Source organism: Terrapene carolina, unplaced genomic scaffold (assembly GCF_002925995.2).
Source record: "Terrapene carolina triunguis isolate 2854851 unplaced genomic scaffold, T_m_triunguis-2.0 Scaffold84, whole genome shotgun sequence".
In the NCBI taxonomy this organism is placed as follows: Eukaryota; Metazoa; Chordata; order Testudines; family Emydidae; genus Terrapene; species Terrapene triunguis.
This window is the reverse complement of record NW_020664435.1, coordinates 37,799,820-37,818,034: the sequence shown is the minus strand read 5'-3', so window position 1 is coordinate 37,818,034 and position 18,215 is coordinate 37,799,820. Positions and strand designations below refer to the sequence as shown.

Genomic DNA, 18,215 nt, shown 5'->3' with positions numbered 1-18,215 from the left:
CACACACACACACACACACACACACACACACACACACACACACACACCATTTGTGCTACTGCAACTGAGATTATGTCAGCACTTCCACAGTAAGTAGCAAGAAGAGATGCTACATGCTGAAGTCTGTCATTAGAGCTGTGTGAACAATTCACCATGAACTATTTATTCAACAAATTTATTCCTTTTCCTCTTAAAAAATAGACTGAAATTTGTACAGATTTTCACTTGTGAAATTCTTTGATGGATGTTTTACGTGTTCAAACACACTTTAGCCTATTCAACTTGGTACTCTTTTGACTACTGTGATTATTCTTCAAGTATTAGATATTAATTCTATGATATTCAAGTTGTTCAACTGATCACCATGATATTATTTGCGTTCCATGATTGAATGACCTAATCTATATAATCAACTTTCACTTTGGCTCCAAACAAATTTAACTTCATCTTTTCATTAAATGATAAAAGCAATTTTGGATATAGGCCTGAAATTCCATCACAGGAACGTTCACATGAACAAAACTTTGCACAAAGCAAATATGAAGGCATGTGAACACAGTCAAAATGAAATTTATTTAGAAATTATCACAATGTTTTGTAAATAAGTTTTCTTACTATACACCCAGCTCTACTTGTCATCCAAGATCTCAAAGGATGGGTTTTCAAAAGCAAATTTTCAAGCAATTCATGTAGCCATTTCTTAATTACAGGAATATATTCTAAAAAGTCCAACTGCTACACAACTATACATGTTAAGATATCCAGCAAAATACATATTTACTGAGACTCTTTGTTTATAAAACTGATTATTAAAAGTATATTCACCCAAAACACCAGAACGGTTTCAAAAGCCATTCTAGTCTCTCATAACTAACACATTTTCTATTGTCTATGCACAGTTTCATAGATTCCAAGGACAGAAGGGACCATCATGATCGTCTAGTTTACCCTCCTGTATAACACAGGCCATAGAACTTTCCCAAATAATTCCTAGAGGATATCTTTTAGAAAAACATCCAATCTTGATTTAAGCTTTTCAGAAAATAAATAAAATAAACTAGATTTATTGTAAATATAATTAAATTTGTGACACAAACAAATCAAAATCAGGAAAGTCAGACTTAAGGCTGATCTTCCATCTTAGCCCTACTCCATATAGAAGTGCTATTGGCCAGATCCCAAGCTAGTGTATATTGGTGAAATTAAAGTCAAAGGAGATTCTCAATTGGCATGCTGAGAATCTGGCTGAATATGAATTATGGCTATTTCAGTTTTTATATCAGCCATAACAATACAAAAAAGTACTTTTTTGCGTTTAATTTTATTTTTAATTAAGTTGCTCAGATCCAAGATAATTCAATATTGAAAACAAAAACTTCAAAAATATAAGTATATATTACAGGTATCCCAGCAAAGATCAGACTCTTTTAGTAACTTTGAAGAATCCACCTAATTGCTGGTATTGTGAAACTGTATCTTTACTTATCCAAAGGGATATCCCCACATTTTATCTGCATTATGGGCTAGTTCTTACTCCCAATGAGGCCAGCACCAAAGCTAATATTAATCCCAATGGGAGAAGGATAGCCCAGTACCAGTACCTTTAAGTATTTTCTCAGGCAGTGCTCTCAGAAATGACTTCACATTTCTAGGACTTCTGATTTGTTGGCTTTGTGCCTGAAATTATTGTGAACAGTGCTCCTGTCACAGCAGAGAAGGTAGATGATTTTTGTTATAGACATGAACTGGGAGTACTGTACTATAGTGCCAATCTCTGGTTATTATCACTACATACACTACTTACCTAAGCTTGATCTTGTGTTGGACCGTTCTATTATCGCATGCTTACTAGGATTATTTAATACGGAGCGTTTGGCAAGCGAGATGTCTGCTGTGACCCGTGTGATTGATATACTGTAAAACAAACAAACCTGTATGTTACTCATCATGCAGGAAAGTGGGGACAAAAGTCAGACAATTAATATTAAAAGGTAGCGAGGACCAGAAGGAGAGGAGAGGAGGCACTGTCCTCTTTGTAGGAAGTGGATAAAGAGTGGATTATCTACACCTTAATTAATACTGCTTCAAGCAGTACTGATGGAAGTGCTGCACCTACATCCCTTTCTTTGTTTACACAGTATGATTGCACACCTAACGGCAGCCTGGTTACCATCTACAGGAGCCACACTGCCAAGGGAGTAGAACCAGAATTTTGTGGAACATACAGTTGTCTTTCCCTTGGGATCCTAGGATTTACACAGCAGTTTACACCTCGTGCTTTCTCCACGCTCCAAGATGAGATGGCTAGAAAGAAATACAGCAAGATAACCTCTGCAGAGTTTTGCGGCCCCTCAAGCTCCCTCCTACAGGTATCTCCATGGGAACGTAAAATCTGCCACATAGAAAACAACATTTTCCCTAATCTTTGTTTGGAATATTGATCCTCATGTGTAACATAAATAGCAGTATCTATACAGTTACAAAAGTGATAAGAAGACTTAGTACCTAGACTAGTGTATGCTGCAGCCCAAGACTGTAATTTTTTTTTTATCAAATGGTTCAGTTTTCTTGTGTAAGTTTGTAACAGGGAGCAAGCTTTAAATTTCACTGTCAAAACAGATTCCGCAATACACTATCAATTTCAAATGTTTGGGATCTAACTGTAGAGAAATTAAAGTATGGTAGAAAAGCCAATGAAAGCCATGGGCTGAGTGCTTGGCAGATTCTGTTTTGGGACTATGAGTGAGGATGATCCAATTAGAAATGATTACTTCCAGTTGGTCACAGTGACCTGCTATATAACCTTTTGTATTTTCTTTTTCCTATGAAAACAGCTCAGCTTCTTTTGGTTTCTACAGTCAACCTACATCCTTTGGCTTGGTTCCACCTTCAAACTTTCTGGACTATCCAGGTCTAAACAGAGGTCACATTCTTCCAAAGATGAGATTTAAATCAGGCTGATCCCATTTCTTCCCTCACACCACCACATTTATAATTTTATTTGCCATTTAAGAGGGAGGAAATGGATTTGCTAAGAACTAAAAGGCATATTCCCTTGGAGGATACGTCATATGCAGTTAAGTTAAAATCTCAACAAATAGCTCAATTTACTTTGATATGTGTATGTATCTGTGTAAAATCCTGAACTACCAAATGCAGCAAACCAGAGTTTATACATGAAAACAGAATTATTTTTTACAGTACAAATGTCATAAGGAGGAGGGAGGGAGAAAACTTGTTCACCTTAGCCTCTAAGGATAGAACAAGAAGCAATGGGCTTAAACTGCAGCAAGGGAGGTCTAGATTGGACATTAGGAAAAAGTTCCTAACTGTCAGGGTGGTTAAACACTGGAATAAATTGCCTAGGGAGGTTGTGGAATCTCCATCTCTGGAGATATTTAAGAGTAGGTTAGATAAATGTCTATCAGGGATGGTCTAGACAGTATTTGGTCCTGCCATGTGGGCAGGGGACTGGACTCGATGACCTCTCGAGGTCCCTTCCAGTCCTAGAATCTATGAAAATTAGAGACTTTTAAAAAACATATCCATGGTCTGCTTAACAGTTAAAATTAAAGCCAAATGCCATGATTCTTGGCATAACATTGTACAGATTATTCCATGTAGTTATGGAAAACATAAATCTACTTTGCACTACTGGATTTGTTATACCCATTTGCTAAAAGTTAGATTTTTATATCTTGCAAAACAAGTTTTCCATTTTATGTTTGTCAGTTTCCTTTTTATGTGCTATAGAGAATACATTCTCCCATTTCTTTCCCAAATGTAATTATGTAACAGTGAATGAAGTCAGATTTCTATATTATTTTAAAACCTCTTGTTTCATCCACTATGATTTTTTTAAAGAGAATGTATCACACCATGAAGAATCTGGTCTCAAAACTTACAGAACACAAGGAACTTAACAAAAAAGGAAAGATGTTCCAACTCTTCTTTCTACTTGCAATACTCAACATTTTGCCACTACAATTTCTGAACGATATATATCCATTATTTGATGACTTCATTACTATAAAGGATGACTACTATGGTATGCCAGATGAGTGATCCTAGGAGATACTAGGAGACAGTATCATTACAATTTTCTGTATTGTCCAGCATCTCACAAAGCCGAAGCTCTTAACTGAAAATGTCAAGTTTTCTCCGGACAATTTGGCAGCACTTGGAGAGATGGCACACTTTTACTTCAACCTCTGTTCAGATAAAGCATTTATCAAAGAATACAGACAAGCCTCCCTTCTGGTTTCCTCCACTTTATTTGTTCAGAAGGCAGCTGTCTTGGTATATATATATTCATTTGGGGCCTGACTCAACAACAAATCAAGTTAATATAAAGATTCCAAATGACTTCACTGAACACTGGATGCTTAACATTCAAAGAATAGAATGTCTCACTGCTAAAAAAGTGAATTGTTATTTAATCCTTGTATTACACTGGTGCCTTGAGGCCCCAATCAGGATCAGGACCCCCTTGTACTACTGGCTATACAAACATACCTGCTCTCCTGGACAGATATCACTCATGCAACTTAAACTAAACAATGCTTAATTTAAACAAGATAATTGTTCATGCCTTTACCACACATATGAAACTTTGGGCAAGTGGTTAGTCACTTGGATTTCAGTTGCCACCTCTGGCCACAAACCACCATCTTCACCTTACTTTCAATAATATGCATGTGTGTCTCTTGGACTTTTCCCATCCCCATACAGCAATAATGCTCTCTGCTCATGAAGCTTTCATTCCCTACCACAATTTACTGCATACAAGAGGTGCTCTAACATAAATTGCACCCTATTATCAAAATTCTTTTCCATTGGTATCCTGGTTAGAATGCTATTTCTCAGAAACCCGGTAATTTCAAAATAAGAACTATATTCAAGTAAATAGAGATTCCATAATACTTACCGCCCTTCAAATCTGTGTTTTAAAAAATCAAATAATGCTTTTTGCATCATATCTGTCACCTAAAAGCAAATAAGCAACAAATTAAAACTCTGCTTATGAAATAAATACTACATGGTATTAATTACTTCGAAAAATTGGTTAATTGGTGTTTTAAGGATTATTAAAAACTTGCGACTCCTGGTGGCATGGTGTGAAAAGCACATTTACAATCTGAATATTTTAATTTCCCTGTCTGAATTCTGATAAGCAAAAATATAAAATAAGAAAGCATTTATCCCATAGTCTTTTATATTTTTGCCTAATCTTCCTGTGACATTAATCAATGCTGTTCAACATCATTCCCTCTTAATCCAAAATTGGAAACTAAAGACAGACCGTCTTTTACACATCCTGAAAATAGTCACGGACAATTACTTACCTCATATCCCTTCAAGGAAGGCCCCACTAAAACTACTGGTCGCATAGAAGGCACTACATCATAGGGAGGGATGTGCTCTGTCTGTATAAAGGGAAAACACTTTAAGAATCTCAGCATACATAGAGAATGGTATTAATTTACAATACAAGTAACTCTGAATTTCCAGCATTGTCACCAAAGGGAGACTTGGGGATTCACTGATTTTTCGTTGCCTCGTCCTGCAAATAGACATGCAGTACAAGAAGTGTGGTTTGAGGATTTCTCTTGAAAAAACTTCCATTTTTATCCCTTCCCTCTCTCCCTATACAATTGGGAACTGGCCCTTTTCAAAACAGCCACACACAATCGGAATTGGTTAATGGTATGTGCTGTTTCTGAAAGTTATTTCGCATGACCAACAGTAGGGCTGTGACATCTGAGTAAGGACAGAAGGTTCTTCTCAAAACCCTATTAAGTCCATTATAAAATCTAATAAAACTATTATTACCAAGGGGAGGAAGAAAACCAAAACCAAAAAAAAAGGAGAAGGATTGCCTAGCTCTTCTTTCATATCTGTCTCCTGCTTAATAAATCATAGTGACATCACTGTAAATTCCCATGGAAGTGCATATATTCTAACTTCCATAGTCACACCCACAAATTCTAAAATATGTATTACTATCATTAGCAAATGAAATCACAGTAATGACTGGTCATGTTAGTATTTACAGAAAGTTTAAATAAACAGCTGAGAACAGCAATGCTCCTTCTGTAGGAAGCTCCTATCTGCTCTCAAGGAGAGGGGTTATGTTAGTTACATACTATTTAATAAACTACTTACTGATGTATCATGCACAATTTATGAATGTTTGAGTAATTTTTCTTTAAGATATGTTGGTATACATACTGCATGTCAGAAGACTGCCAAAATCATATAAATTAATATTCATGGTAAAGAAGAGGAATCAAACAGTTTTGAACTAAACTGTTTGCACAAGACATCCCCCAAGACTACCAAAACTGGCTTATCAGGCAACTTTAAAAATAAAGTTTTGGCTGCTTTTGTTTGTTTTGGGGGGGGGAAAAACATGTTTCAAATCCACCAACCTGGAAAAAGTTTAAAAGGAAGTATGCCAGATCTATTTTCCAAAGGTCTAGTACATAGTACAAATACATCAGTCGCCACCATGGGATATTGTCATTGTTAATTATTTCAGGACTCAACATGTCCCAAGGTTAATCACAATAAAAAACCAAGGTAAAAACATTTTCAAACACAAAAAACAGAGACAAACATTAATACAGCAACAGCACAAAATGCCACAGAAGCAGCAGACTAAAGCAGTCTAAAACATGGAAAACAATCTTGTGGCTGAATCTTTTTTTTGTTTTGTTTTGTTACATCTAGGTTCACCACATAATTGGTAACATAAGAAGAATGAATACCAGTGCCCGAGGCATCATAAGCATGTGAAGAGAACTTACTTACACAGTGCAGGATCTTACTTACGATGTTTTGAAGAAAAGCCCTGTAACTATGTTGTGTAATTATGAAAATATACCCTTTCAACTTTTGTTACTAGCAATGTAAATAATCTGATGCATGCATTACAGTGACAATCCCTAAGAAAAATCCATAATAGGTCTGTAAATGTTTATGAGGTCAAGGTTAAAATGCAGTAGAGCATTCTTATAAGGTGGTTGACTAACCACAAAAACTTAACACTGATGCTATTAGTCAACAGGCTACCTAAAAATTAGGGAAGGTACAGAAATTACCTTGTTTGATGGAATACTGGTGTTTAAAATCTATATCACAGCAACTCAGTTTATGTTTGCCTTTACCAGCTAAAATTAACTATTTTGTCAGCAGAAAATTAGTGAAAAAACTATACAAAATTATTTGATGAAAGCATCAGTCATTAAAATTAATAAAGAGTTTAGGGGATCAATCCCCTACAATATCAGGTAACAAGCTACAGAAATTTTCCCCTCTAGGTCTCTGGTTGAAATCTGTCCCAGACTGGTGTTGGCAGAGATTTTACCATCAGATTGTTGTTAAGTGGTTTTTACTGTCTGAAATTAGTTGGGGGTGTCCATCCAGTTTCTAATAGACAACTGTCCACATGTTACAGAAAATATCCACCACAGCTGGAAATGAGGAGAAGAATACACTATTTTTTGAAGAAACATAAGAGGGAAGATAGAAGAGGAATTTTTGCACCACTAAGCTTGGATGTATCCACACAATTGGCAACACTGCGTATTGGCAGTACTTATAAGCAGTATGACAGTGTTACCTATGGATAGAGGGTTGTAATTAAAAACTAAGGAAGAGACGTTAAGAAAAATTTGAGGATTAAAAAATAAAGTAGAAATATAGTAGCTAGCCTAGTATCGCAGCTGCTAAATATTTTGCTGATAGACAACGTATCCAAGCAGGGTTCATAGGCACAGGTTAGAGTCCCAGTCAAGGGATGCCAACAGCATAATTCAGTAGCACCTTTGTTGGCCAGTTTTTGGACAGGCACTGGATCTAGAGAGGACCACCAGTCCCATTTCCAATAGTTAAGATGCTACAAGCTGATTGATGGAGGGGAAGGCAAGAACATTGGGAGAGAATTTATATATGACAATAGGAAAAACTCACAGTAGACCGCCAAAACAAGTCTGCAGTTTTCCACTGGTCTTGCTCATCTGCAGATTTGGCACCTAGTGGATTAGAAGTTTAAATACTGACTAAATTTAAAATTGAAGGGTTTTTTTTTGTAAGTACAAGTTGAGTATTTGATTAGATTTTAATAATAGTTTTAATAGACTGAATTATAAGTTAAAAAGCTTGAAAAAAGAGACAGACAGATAGAATAAGCATGCACTAGAAAGGTGCATTATATGGAGTTGTCAATGTTTTACTTCCTTGAATGTTTAAAGAAATTCCCATTGTGCCTATTATTCCATCAAAAAGGATAAGTACTGTAACAGTGTTTCACTGAGTCACTGACTGTACCTAGCATGTTTGTTTTAATGTATGGAATCAATCATCAGTTGATCTGTGTCTTCCTTAGTTCTAAAATGATTGTCTTGTATAGATTATGGGTAATAATGCTAATGATGCCAGTGGCAGGATAAACACAGCTCATGTCAATGTAAACTTACCGATTTCTGCTTCTGCTTAGCTACAGCAGCATGGAAAAGAAACAAAGAATAACAAAAGCATGCATGTTATTGGCTTGTCAAAGGACGCAGACAGTTAACAGGACTAGAAATGTGACGCAGTGCAGGTGAGCAGGTGGACAGATAGGAGCTTGGAAGTTGGTGTTACCTTCTTAAAGAAGGGCATTCTTTTCTCTTTGGAGTGGGGTGATGTTACACTGTTTGCACTGGGTTTGGGGGAGCGATGGTTTGCTGGAATATCATTTTCTTCTGCATCTAAGCCAGTGGCATCTATGTCTATAGCTATATACAGACAAACAATTCAAAATTATCAGATCGGATAAGAGAGAGGAGAAATAGGTTAAAAAAGAAAAACAAAAGAAAATTAAACTACCTGAAGTAAAAAAAAATCAACCATGACTACAGAACACAGTAAAAACTTAAAGGGAAAAATTTAAAGGTGCAAAACATTAGGATTAGAAAACACACAAGGCAATATCTGTAACAACTACTGTAACATTTTCTTCAAATTCTCTTTTACAGAATTAAATCAGACATCCACAGGTCTACTCTCACAAAACTGTTAAATGGTCAAGTTCTGCTCTTTGTTATGCTCTTTGATGCAAATCTGGAGTTCTTCAGTGGAGTTATTCTGCATTTACATCAGTGTAAAAGAACAGAATTTGACCTACAGTATCTGGATTATTTATTTATATATTTATTTTACAGAATTCTAGTTCAAAATGTGTTATCTTGAACTAAGATTTTAGTATTATGTATTTAGGATACTAAACACAGAAAATTTTTCTGTTTGAAGTTTTTAATTCCATGAGTCAAAATCTGCGTCAGATACTCAGTTACACACAATTATCTAAGAGCAGAATATAATTGGCACTATCTTTTAAAATCACATTATTTAAATCAAAAATGTACAGTAGGCACAAGATACATTCAGTAGAAATAATAAAACACATCTAATGTTAATGAACACTTAAATGAATGGCAAGGGGAAGAAAGAAAATATAGCCTAGTTATCGGGGAGGCATGCTGAATTCTGCTGAAAAGATCAAGTGAGGAAGTGGGGAGGGCAAGATGGATGTGGCAACAATAAACCATTGCTACTCCACCCCCTTCTCCAAAAGAAAATCATATCCATCAGACAGAGGGGGCAGCATAAATATATGGTGCATCCTACAGCAAGTTAGTGATTAATGACAATGTAAACAATAACAACATTAATGGACTCAGTGCTATATGGTTTCTAGAAAGCAAAGGAGAATGAAAAACTGAGCTCTCCTCAGTGTATGGCCAACAGAGGTCTGCTAGCTATATCTGAAACAAAGTATCCCAGGCTTTTTCAGGCACCCTCACATAGAGCAGTCTACCCCAATCTTGGGTATTATGTTAAACTTGTCTCCAATGAGCACCCTCACTGCTGACAAATGGACACAGGGAATTAATCCACAAAAATTGTGTATCCCTATCCTGGGAAGATCTTACCTACCCTCTGACAGATACCTCGAGATTCTGTCTCTCTCTAAAACAAACAAACAAACTTCAGAAACACTTGTATAAGGCAGTACACGGAACTGAATTAATTCAAGGCCTACAAGGTCCAGTAGTGGTAGAAGAAGACTTTAGCTAAAACCATAAACGATCACCTTGAGTATTATAAATCTACCTAGGTGATCTCCATGCTGCTGTTTTGTGGGTGGGACAGCACTGATCCATGCAGCAGTATTAGACACCAAGTTATGTGACTAGTAAACAACGGGATCAGCCAGTCTACATGCAGCTTCTGATTTAAGAGTTACTTGGGACAGTCATCTCTTCTATTTGAGTAACACACATTTTCTCCTGATCCATGTAGCCCAGTATCCAGTCTTAGAATCATAGAATCATAGAATATCAGGGTTGGAAGGGACCTCAGGAGGTCATCTAGTCCAACCCCCTGCTCAAAGCAGGACCAATTCCCAACTAAATCATCCCAGTCAGGGCTTTGTCAAGCCAGGCCTTAAAAACCTCCAAGGAAGGAGACTCCACCACCTCCCTAGGTAATGCATTCCAGTGCTTCACCACCCTCCTAGTGAAATAGTGTTTCCTAATATCCAACCTAGACCTCCCCCACTGCAACTTGAGACCATTGCTCCTTGTTCTGTCATCTGCCACCACTGAGAACAGCCGAGCTCCATCCTCTTTGGAACCCCCCTTCAGGTAGTTGAAGGCTGCTATCAAATCCCCCCTCATTCTTCTCTTCTGGAGACTACACAATCCCAGTTCCCTCAGCCTCTCCTCATAAGTCATGCGCTCCAGACCCCTAATCATTTTTGTTGCCCTCCGCTGGACTCTTTCCAATTTTTCCACATCCTTCTTGTAGTGTGGGGCCCAAAATTGGACACAGTACTCCAGATGAGGCCTCACCAATGTCGAATAAAGGGGAACGATCACGTTCTTCGATCTGCTGGCAATGCCCCTACTTATACAGCCCAAAATGCCGTTAGCCTTCTTGGCAACAAGAGCACACTGTTGACTCACATCCAGCTTCTCGTCCACTGTGATCCCTAGGTCCTTTTCTGCAAAACTGCTACCTAGCCATTCGGTCCCTAGTCTGTAGCAGTGCATGGGATTCTTCCGTCCTAAGTGCAGGACTCTGCACTTGTCCTTGTTGAACCTCATCAGGTTTTTTTTGGCCCAATCCTCTAATTTGTCTATGTCCCTCTGTATCTGATCCCTACCCTCTAGTGTATATACCATGCCTCCTAGTTTAGTGTCATCGGCAAACTTGCTGAGACAAGTCCACACCATCCTCCAGATCATTAATAAAGATATTAAACAAAACCAGCCCCAGGACCGACCCTTGGGGCATTCCGCTTGAAACCAGCTGCCAACTAGACATGGAGCCATTGATCACTACCCGTTGAGCTAGACGATCTAGCCAGCTTTCTATCCACCTTACAGTCCATTCATCCAGCCCATACTTCTTTAACTTGGTGGCAAGAATACTGTGGGAGACCGTATCAAAAGCTTTGCTAAAGTCAAGGAATAACACATCCACTGCTTTCCCCTCATCCACAGAGCCAGTTATCTCATCATAGAAGGCAATTAGGTTAGTCAGGCACGACTTTCCCTTGGTGAATCCATGCTGACTGTTCCTGATCACTTTCCTCTCCTCTAAGTGTTTCATAATTGATTCCTTGAGGACCTGCTCCATGATTTTTCCAGGGACTGAGGTGAGGCTGACTGGCCTGTAGTTCCCCGGATCCTCCTTCTTCCCTTTTTTAAAGATGGGCACTACATTAGCCTTTTTCCAGTCATCCGGGACCTCCCCCGATCGCCATGAGTTTTCAAAAATAATGGCTAATAGCTCTGCAATCTCATCCTCCAACTCCTTTAGCACCCTCGGATGCAGCGCATCCGGCCCCATGGACTTGTGCACGTCCAGTTTTTCTAAACAGTCCCAAACCACTTCTTTCTCCACAGAGGGCTGGTCACCTTCTCCCCATATTGTGCTGCCCAGTGCAGCAGCCTGGGAGCTGACCTTGTTCGTGAAGACAGAGGCAAAAAAATCATTGAGTACATTAGCTTTTTCCACATCCTCGGTCACTAGGTTGCCTCCCTCATTCAGTAAGGGGCCCACACTTTCCTTGACTTTCTTCTTGTTGCTAACATACCTGAAGAAACCCTTCTTGTTACTCTTAACATCTCTTGCTAGCTGCAACTCCAAGCGTGATTTGGCCTTCCTGATTTCACTCCTGCATGCCTGAGCAATATTTTTATACTCCTCCGTGGTCATTTGTCCAATCTTCCACTTCTTGTAAGCTTCTTTTTTGCATTTAAGATCAGCAAGGATTTCACTGTTTAGCCAAGCTGGTCGCCTGCCATATTTACTATTCTTTCTACACATCGGGATGATTTGTTCCTGCAACCGCAGTAAGGATTCTTTAAAATACAGCCAGCTCTCCTGGACCCCTTTGCCCTTCATGTTATTCTCCCAGGGGATCCTGCCAATCTGTTCCCTGAGGGAGTCAAAGTCTGCTTTTCTGAAGTCCAGGGTCCGTATTCTGCTGCTCTCCTTTCTTCCTTGTGTCAGGATCCTGAACTCGACCATCTCATGGTCACTGCCTCCCAGGTTCCCATCCACTTTTGCTTCCCCTACTAATTCTTCCCTGTTTGTGAGCAGCAGGTCAAGAAAAGCTCTGCCCCTAGTTGGTTCCTCCAGCACTTGCACCAGGAAATTGTCCCCTACACTTTCCAAAAACTTCCTGGATTGTCTGTGCACCGCTGTATTGCTCTCCCAGCAGATATCAGGGTGATTAAAGTCTCCCATGAGAACCAGGGCCTGCAATCTAGCAACTTCTGCTAGTTGCCAGAAGAAAGACTCATCCACCTCATCCCCCTGGTCTGGTGGTCTATAGCAGACTCCGACCACGACATCACCCTTGTTGCTCACACTTCTCAACTTTATCCAGAGACACTCAGGTTTTTCTGCAGTTTCATACCGGAGCTCTGAGCAGTCATACTCCTCTCTTACATACAGTGGCCACTCCCAGGTGCTTCAGAATAGGGCAATTACTGAGTGATCCATTCCCTGTTGTCCAGTCCCACCTTCTGTCATTCAGAGGCTTAGGGATACCCAAGCATGGAACTGCATCCCTGACTATGTATAGTTCTCATGCAATTATCTCCAAGAGACTTATTGAGGTACATCTTCCTGAATAGACACTTTAAACATGGCCTCCTGAGAAGATCATTTGGCCAGATCTCCATTCTGACATCACTCTGATTCCATTATAACAGCCACAGAAAAAAACAATATTTTCCTCCAACATTTTCCCTCCCAAATTATAAACAGCAATTATTATTTGTATAATACAATCAGTGTGCTACGTAGTATAAAAATCAATAAGAATAAAATGGAGTAACAGTAGAAACAAGGGCAATTATCTCTCAGTTACTGTGTTACTATGAACATATTTCCAACAGGAGATATTTTGATTAACTGGTTCAAGTGCTGTGGCATGGATTGGAGGCCCAGATGACAGGTCCTGAGCTTCCGCACTTTCCAGCTCTGCACCCCACATTTTCACCCTCTGGATCAAAAAAAAAAATCCAACTATTTATAAGAACCAAAACTTGAACACTAAAAAAAGTGTAATAAACTCTGAACAAGAGAGTTTAAATAGGATTCACCAAAATACTATGGAGCAGGAAGCCAAACTGGGGACTAACCAGATATACCTATCTCATAGAACTGAAAGGGACCCTGAGAGGTCATCAAGTCCAGCCCCCTGCCTTCACTAGCAGGACCAAGTACTGATTTTGCCCCAGATCCCTAAGTGGCCCCCTCAAGGATTGAACTCACAACCCTGGGTTTAGCAAGTCAATGCTCAAACCACTGAGCTTCCCTCCCTCCCCTTTGGCTATGGAGCTGCCCAGACCCTAGTCTTGAGTTGAGCGAGGAAAGAAGATCCCACCAGCTGCTACACCCACTCCTATGCAAATTACTCTGAGTGTGTTTAACTAAATCACCTACACCATTCCGATAAAGACATTTTCAAAGAGAACTAAGATGAATTTTTATATAATACAAGGCATCTGCAGTAACTGAATAGCCAGTGAGTAAGTAGTAAAATATACTCCTTACTGCATAAGTAAATGCAATGGCCATCTCAAACAACATACAGGCTTTGATGTTCCAAGACTCTTCAGGAAAAGCAAGGGTATTATTACCAGAGATGGATGAAATATTTCAAGCTAAAAACTCCCCTCCCCTCAAAAGTCTTTTTCAGTTTTGCAAAATAATTCGATTTTTTTAATCTGACAAATTAGCTTGTTGGTTTTGTATTTGTCGTTTTAAGGTTGTGTTCTTTGCTTTCATTTTTCTTCTTTGATCTTCCTCATGTTAGTCCCTCTTCTTCAATAGTAGTTATTATTGCTGTTCTAATGTACTTGGTCATATTGTGATTTTGGGTCTTTATGTTTGGTCATCATATTCAGTTGCCATCACATTTATTATGTAGGCTATGAGGCTGGGTTTTTTTCAAAATTGAAAAGTGAAATTAACTCATCCTAGTTCCCATTTCTGCACATTATGGAATTAGTCCATACTTTGGTACAGTTGTCAATCTCCCCCAAGCAGAACGCCTGGCAACAGAATAGCAGTAGTGTTGCAGGTCAGAACTCAGGTGTGTTATGAGAGTGGAAAGGGGTGATATACATGGTGCTTGTCCACTGCTGTGCCTAACTAACGCACTACTATCAGTTCTCCTCTTAGTATATTTTAGACAAAAATATGCAAAAACAAAAATATTGAGATACACCAGCAAGCAAATGTTCACTATTCATGACTATGTTCCCCAAGCCTCGATATGGAGGCGTCAAGCATAGAAAAATTAATTTCTTGGAAATATGGCTTCCGAAAAGCTCTGTTTATAGGAATGCTTAAATACAGGGGAGGGGACCATGTGCTCAGAAGGCTCAGTACGGCTAAGTTGGGGCTCCTCCACACACCCATGCACGTTTTTGATAACCAGGTTGGCTCATCTCTGTCTCAAATTATATCTCAAGTAATCATTCAATTTTCTGGCTACATTTTCAGTTCTCTTACCACCAAATTCTGTAAAACATTCTGTGAGCATTAAATAAGATATGTCAAATAAATGGAAATACATTTGCTGATCTGCTGTGCAAATATTTTTAGTATACAAAGTGTTTCAACCTGAAATATCACTTACCACTACAGACAAAGCCCAAGTGCTATAAAACTACACACAGATCACACTGCTCAGGGTGGAAAGTGGAAGCCTTAACAACACACATTGATTCAGTTAAGTGCTTTGCTGTATGAGGACACTAAAGTATGTACTTAAATACTCTGTTGAACAACTTTTTCAGTTGAAACGTCAAAGTAGGGAACTGAAGTGAAATTAGCTAAAACATCAGGCTTAACACTACTACTATTACAAAGCCATGTCTACACATACAAGAAAAGTGTGTTTTTCAATCAAATTATCTTATTTCATAATTTGATCATTTTAGCTGGTTGTATTGTAGTCTAGGGTCCAGTGAAGCTAACTTGATTGGAAAACAAACTCTTTTTGCTTGTGTAGACAAGACTAAAGAGTGATACGAGGTTCTTATTGATTGCAAGTACTATGTACCTCTCTTTTTTCACTCATCCAAAAGATGAAACATCCAGCAATACAGTATCCCTTAACACAGTGCTAGGGCTTTAATAAATTTCTAATTGCTTAATTTAGTAGTTAAAATTATACAAAAATATTTTAGGAAGTTTAGGTATTTGAATATAAAGGAAATATTTCTTTTCCACCAACTGACATAACAATGAAAACTCCCTCTCTCTTTTTTTTTTTGCACACATACTCCTTAGGATTCTGTTCAAGATAACCGGTCATGTCCCAGTTTCCTTTAATTAAACAAGCTATTCTTAGCATGCTGGTGCAACTCACAAGTGCAATTGCTTAATGCATCTTGAACCTAACTTAACTAAGTTCAAATGTGCCTGTTGGTGCTCTAAATGCAAAGAAGCATTTATTAAAAAGAATTCTGCATCAAAAAGGTAAAACAAATCTACAAGAATTGAGTCATGATCTGCTTTGTAAAACCTAATAAAATTCTGCAAATAAAAGTTCCTGATGTTATAAAATTATATAGTTTCTGGTAGGTTTGTAGGACTCTAAACATATTCCTGATTCATCTCAGCACCATCTTCCTTCCGGTACTAGAAGATTATCCTTACTCATCAGGAATTGCTCAGGAGAAAAGTCTGACTGCCTTAGTATAAAACAGCAACAGCTGACAAATCACACATTTTTAGAAGGGCACAAGTTCTGGAAAGGTTTAATTTCACCTTATTTTTCCAACCAAATTCCCCCCCCCCCCCACCATGATTTTATAACATAAATCATAGTGAAATCAAGACAGCAGTTGAACAGATCTGATAACAACCATATCACTGTATGAACTAGCCAGGCAGAGGCAATAATGAATTTGTCCAATTCCCTCACCTCCAGCACAGACGCAAACCAGTCTCACATGACAACACAACCACCTGCCACTGTGCCAAAGAAGACTAAAAGTTAGGAAGACTTTTTCTCCAACTCAGTTTAAAAAGTATAACACAAAGTAGTGTAAATCTTAAAGGACTAAACACACAATTCTATAAACAGGTTGTCTAAAGGCTAGTGACCTACTTACCAGATGATGGAGGCGTTGATTTTCTGGAACTAGGGACTATGTCACCCAAACTGGATGATGAATTTCCTCCTGATTTACTAGAGTACAGCAAGAAATCAGTGTTAAAATCTTAGATTCTTATCAGTAGTAAATCAAGAATGTATTCATTATCTCTCTTTCAAACTTTCAAATGGGTCACTAACAAAGACAGGCAGTATTCCTGATCTCAGTTTAAATTTACACTTTAACAAAATGTATGCATATTTTGGGGACTGAGGGATTGCACATGTCAGTTTGTTTCCATATTGGTCCAGTTTTAATGCCTAACGATTTATTCTGCTGGTAGTTATATCTACTAGGAAGATATACCTACTTTCATTGTGATCTTAATATGAACACTTTTTCAGTAAATCCATTGGACATACAGATTACAATTTTTGCCTTCATATACTTTCTCTCAGAACTGTTGATAGTAGTACTCAAGGAAGGAAAAATATTGTCTTCAAAAGTACACACAACAATTGATCATCACTATGTGGAACTAGTACCTTTGGCAAATGCAAGGTTGGAATATGCACAGCTAGGGTGACCAGGTGTCCCGATAAAATCAGCACTGTCCTGATATTTAACCCTTTGTCCCGTGTTCCGATCAATGTACGATAAGGACGCTGTTTGTCCTGATATTCAGGTAAGGAGGCGAGCGGGAGGGAGGCACTGACCCGTGGGTGCTCCGGGGCTCGAGCACCCACGGGGAAAAATTACAGCCAAGCTCCCTCCTCCTTCTCCCCCCACTCCCCAGTGTGCCACGTCCCCGCTCCTCCCCTCCTCCAGCACTTCCCACTGCCTAACAGCTGTTTGGTGGCACTTAGCGCTTTCCAGGAGGGAGGGAGGAGGAGCGGGGACATGGCGCGCTCAGGGGAGGAAGCGGAGAAGAGGCAGGGCAGGGGTGGGGACTTGGGGGAAGGAGGTGGAATGGGGTGGGGCGAGAGCGGTGCAGAAGTGGGGGGTGGGCAAGCATCCACCCAGCAGAGGGGAAGTCAGCGCCGTAGGGGTGAGTGGCAGGCGGGGGAGGGGGGTGAAGAGGCGAGCAGCGGGCGGGGTGAGGAGAAGAGCAGTGGGTGGGGGACTGAGGAGGGACGCAACAAGCCAGGGGCAGGCCGGGGGATGCGGAAGGATGCGGTGGGGGGGCGAGCAGGGAGGGGGCGGGACCTGGGGCAGAGTTGGGGTGGAGCGGGGTGGACTGTGGGTGGGGCTGATGGCACCCCAATGTGTCCCGATATTTTATTGTGGTGATCTGGTCACCCTATGCACAGCTCAAAGTTCTGAATGGAAATGCCTCTTCACCAGATGTACACCTCTTATGGTATTTGCTTGGGCTTTCCAGTGGTCAATACCTGTTACTTCTCACTTCTTTTTAAAATGTTCAAATAAGCTAATAATCAAAACAAAATAATCCAAAACTCTGATGGAAAGGGAGTTTTGTGTGTGTGTGTGTGTGTGTGTGTGTGTGTGTGTGTGTGTGTGTGTGTGTGTGTGTGTGTG

The 18,215-nt window shown here is 39.4% G+C and overlaps 1 protein-coding gene across 2 annotated transcripts in view; it reads right to left on the bottom strand.

The window, feature by feature from the left end:
- Window positions 1-18,215, bottom strand: part of CACNB2 (calcium voltage-gated channel auxiliary subunit beta 2) — a 173,423-nt gene that overhangs the window by 39,651 nt on the left and 115,557 nt on the right. For both annotated transcript variants that reach the window (XM_026649479.2, XM_026649477.2), the window contains exons 5-9: window positions 16,695-16,771; window positions 8,647-8,780; window positions 5,346-5,426; window positions 4,928-4,986; window positions 1,805-1,914 (exon numbers count right to left, since the gene is read on the bottom strand). In XM_026649479.2, the coding sequence (XP_026505264.1) occupies window positions 1,805-1,914; window positions 4,928-4,986; window positions 5,346-5,426; window positions 8,647-8,780; window positions 16,695-16,771 (461 nt within the window). The remainder of the gene's footprint in view (window positions 1-1,804; window positions 1,915-4,927; window positions 4,987-5,345; window positions 5,427-8,646; window positions 8,781-16,694; window positions 16,772-18,215) is intronic.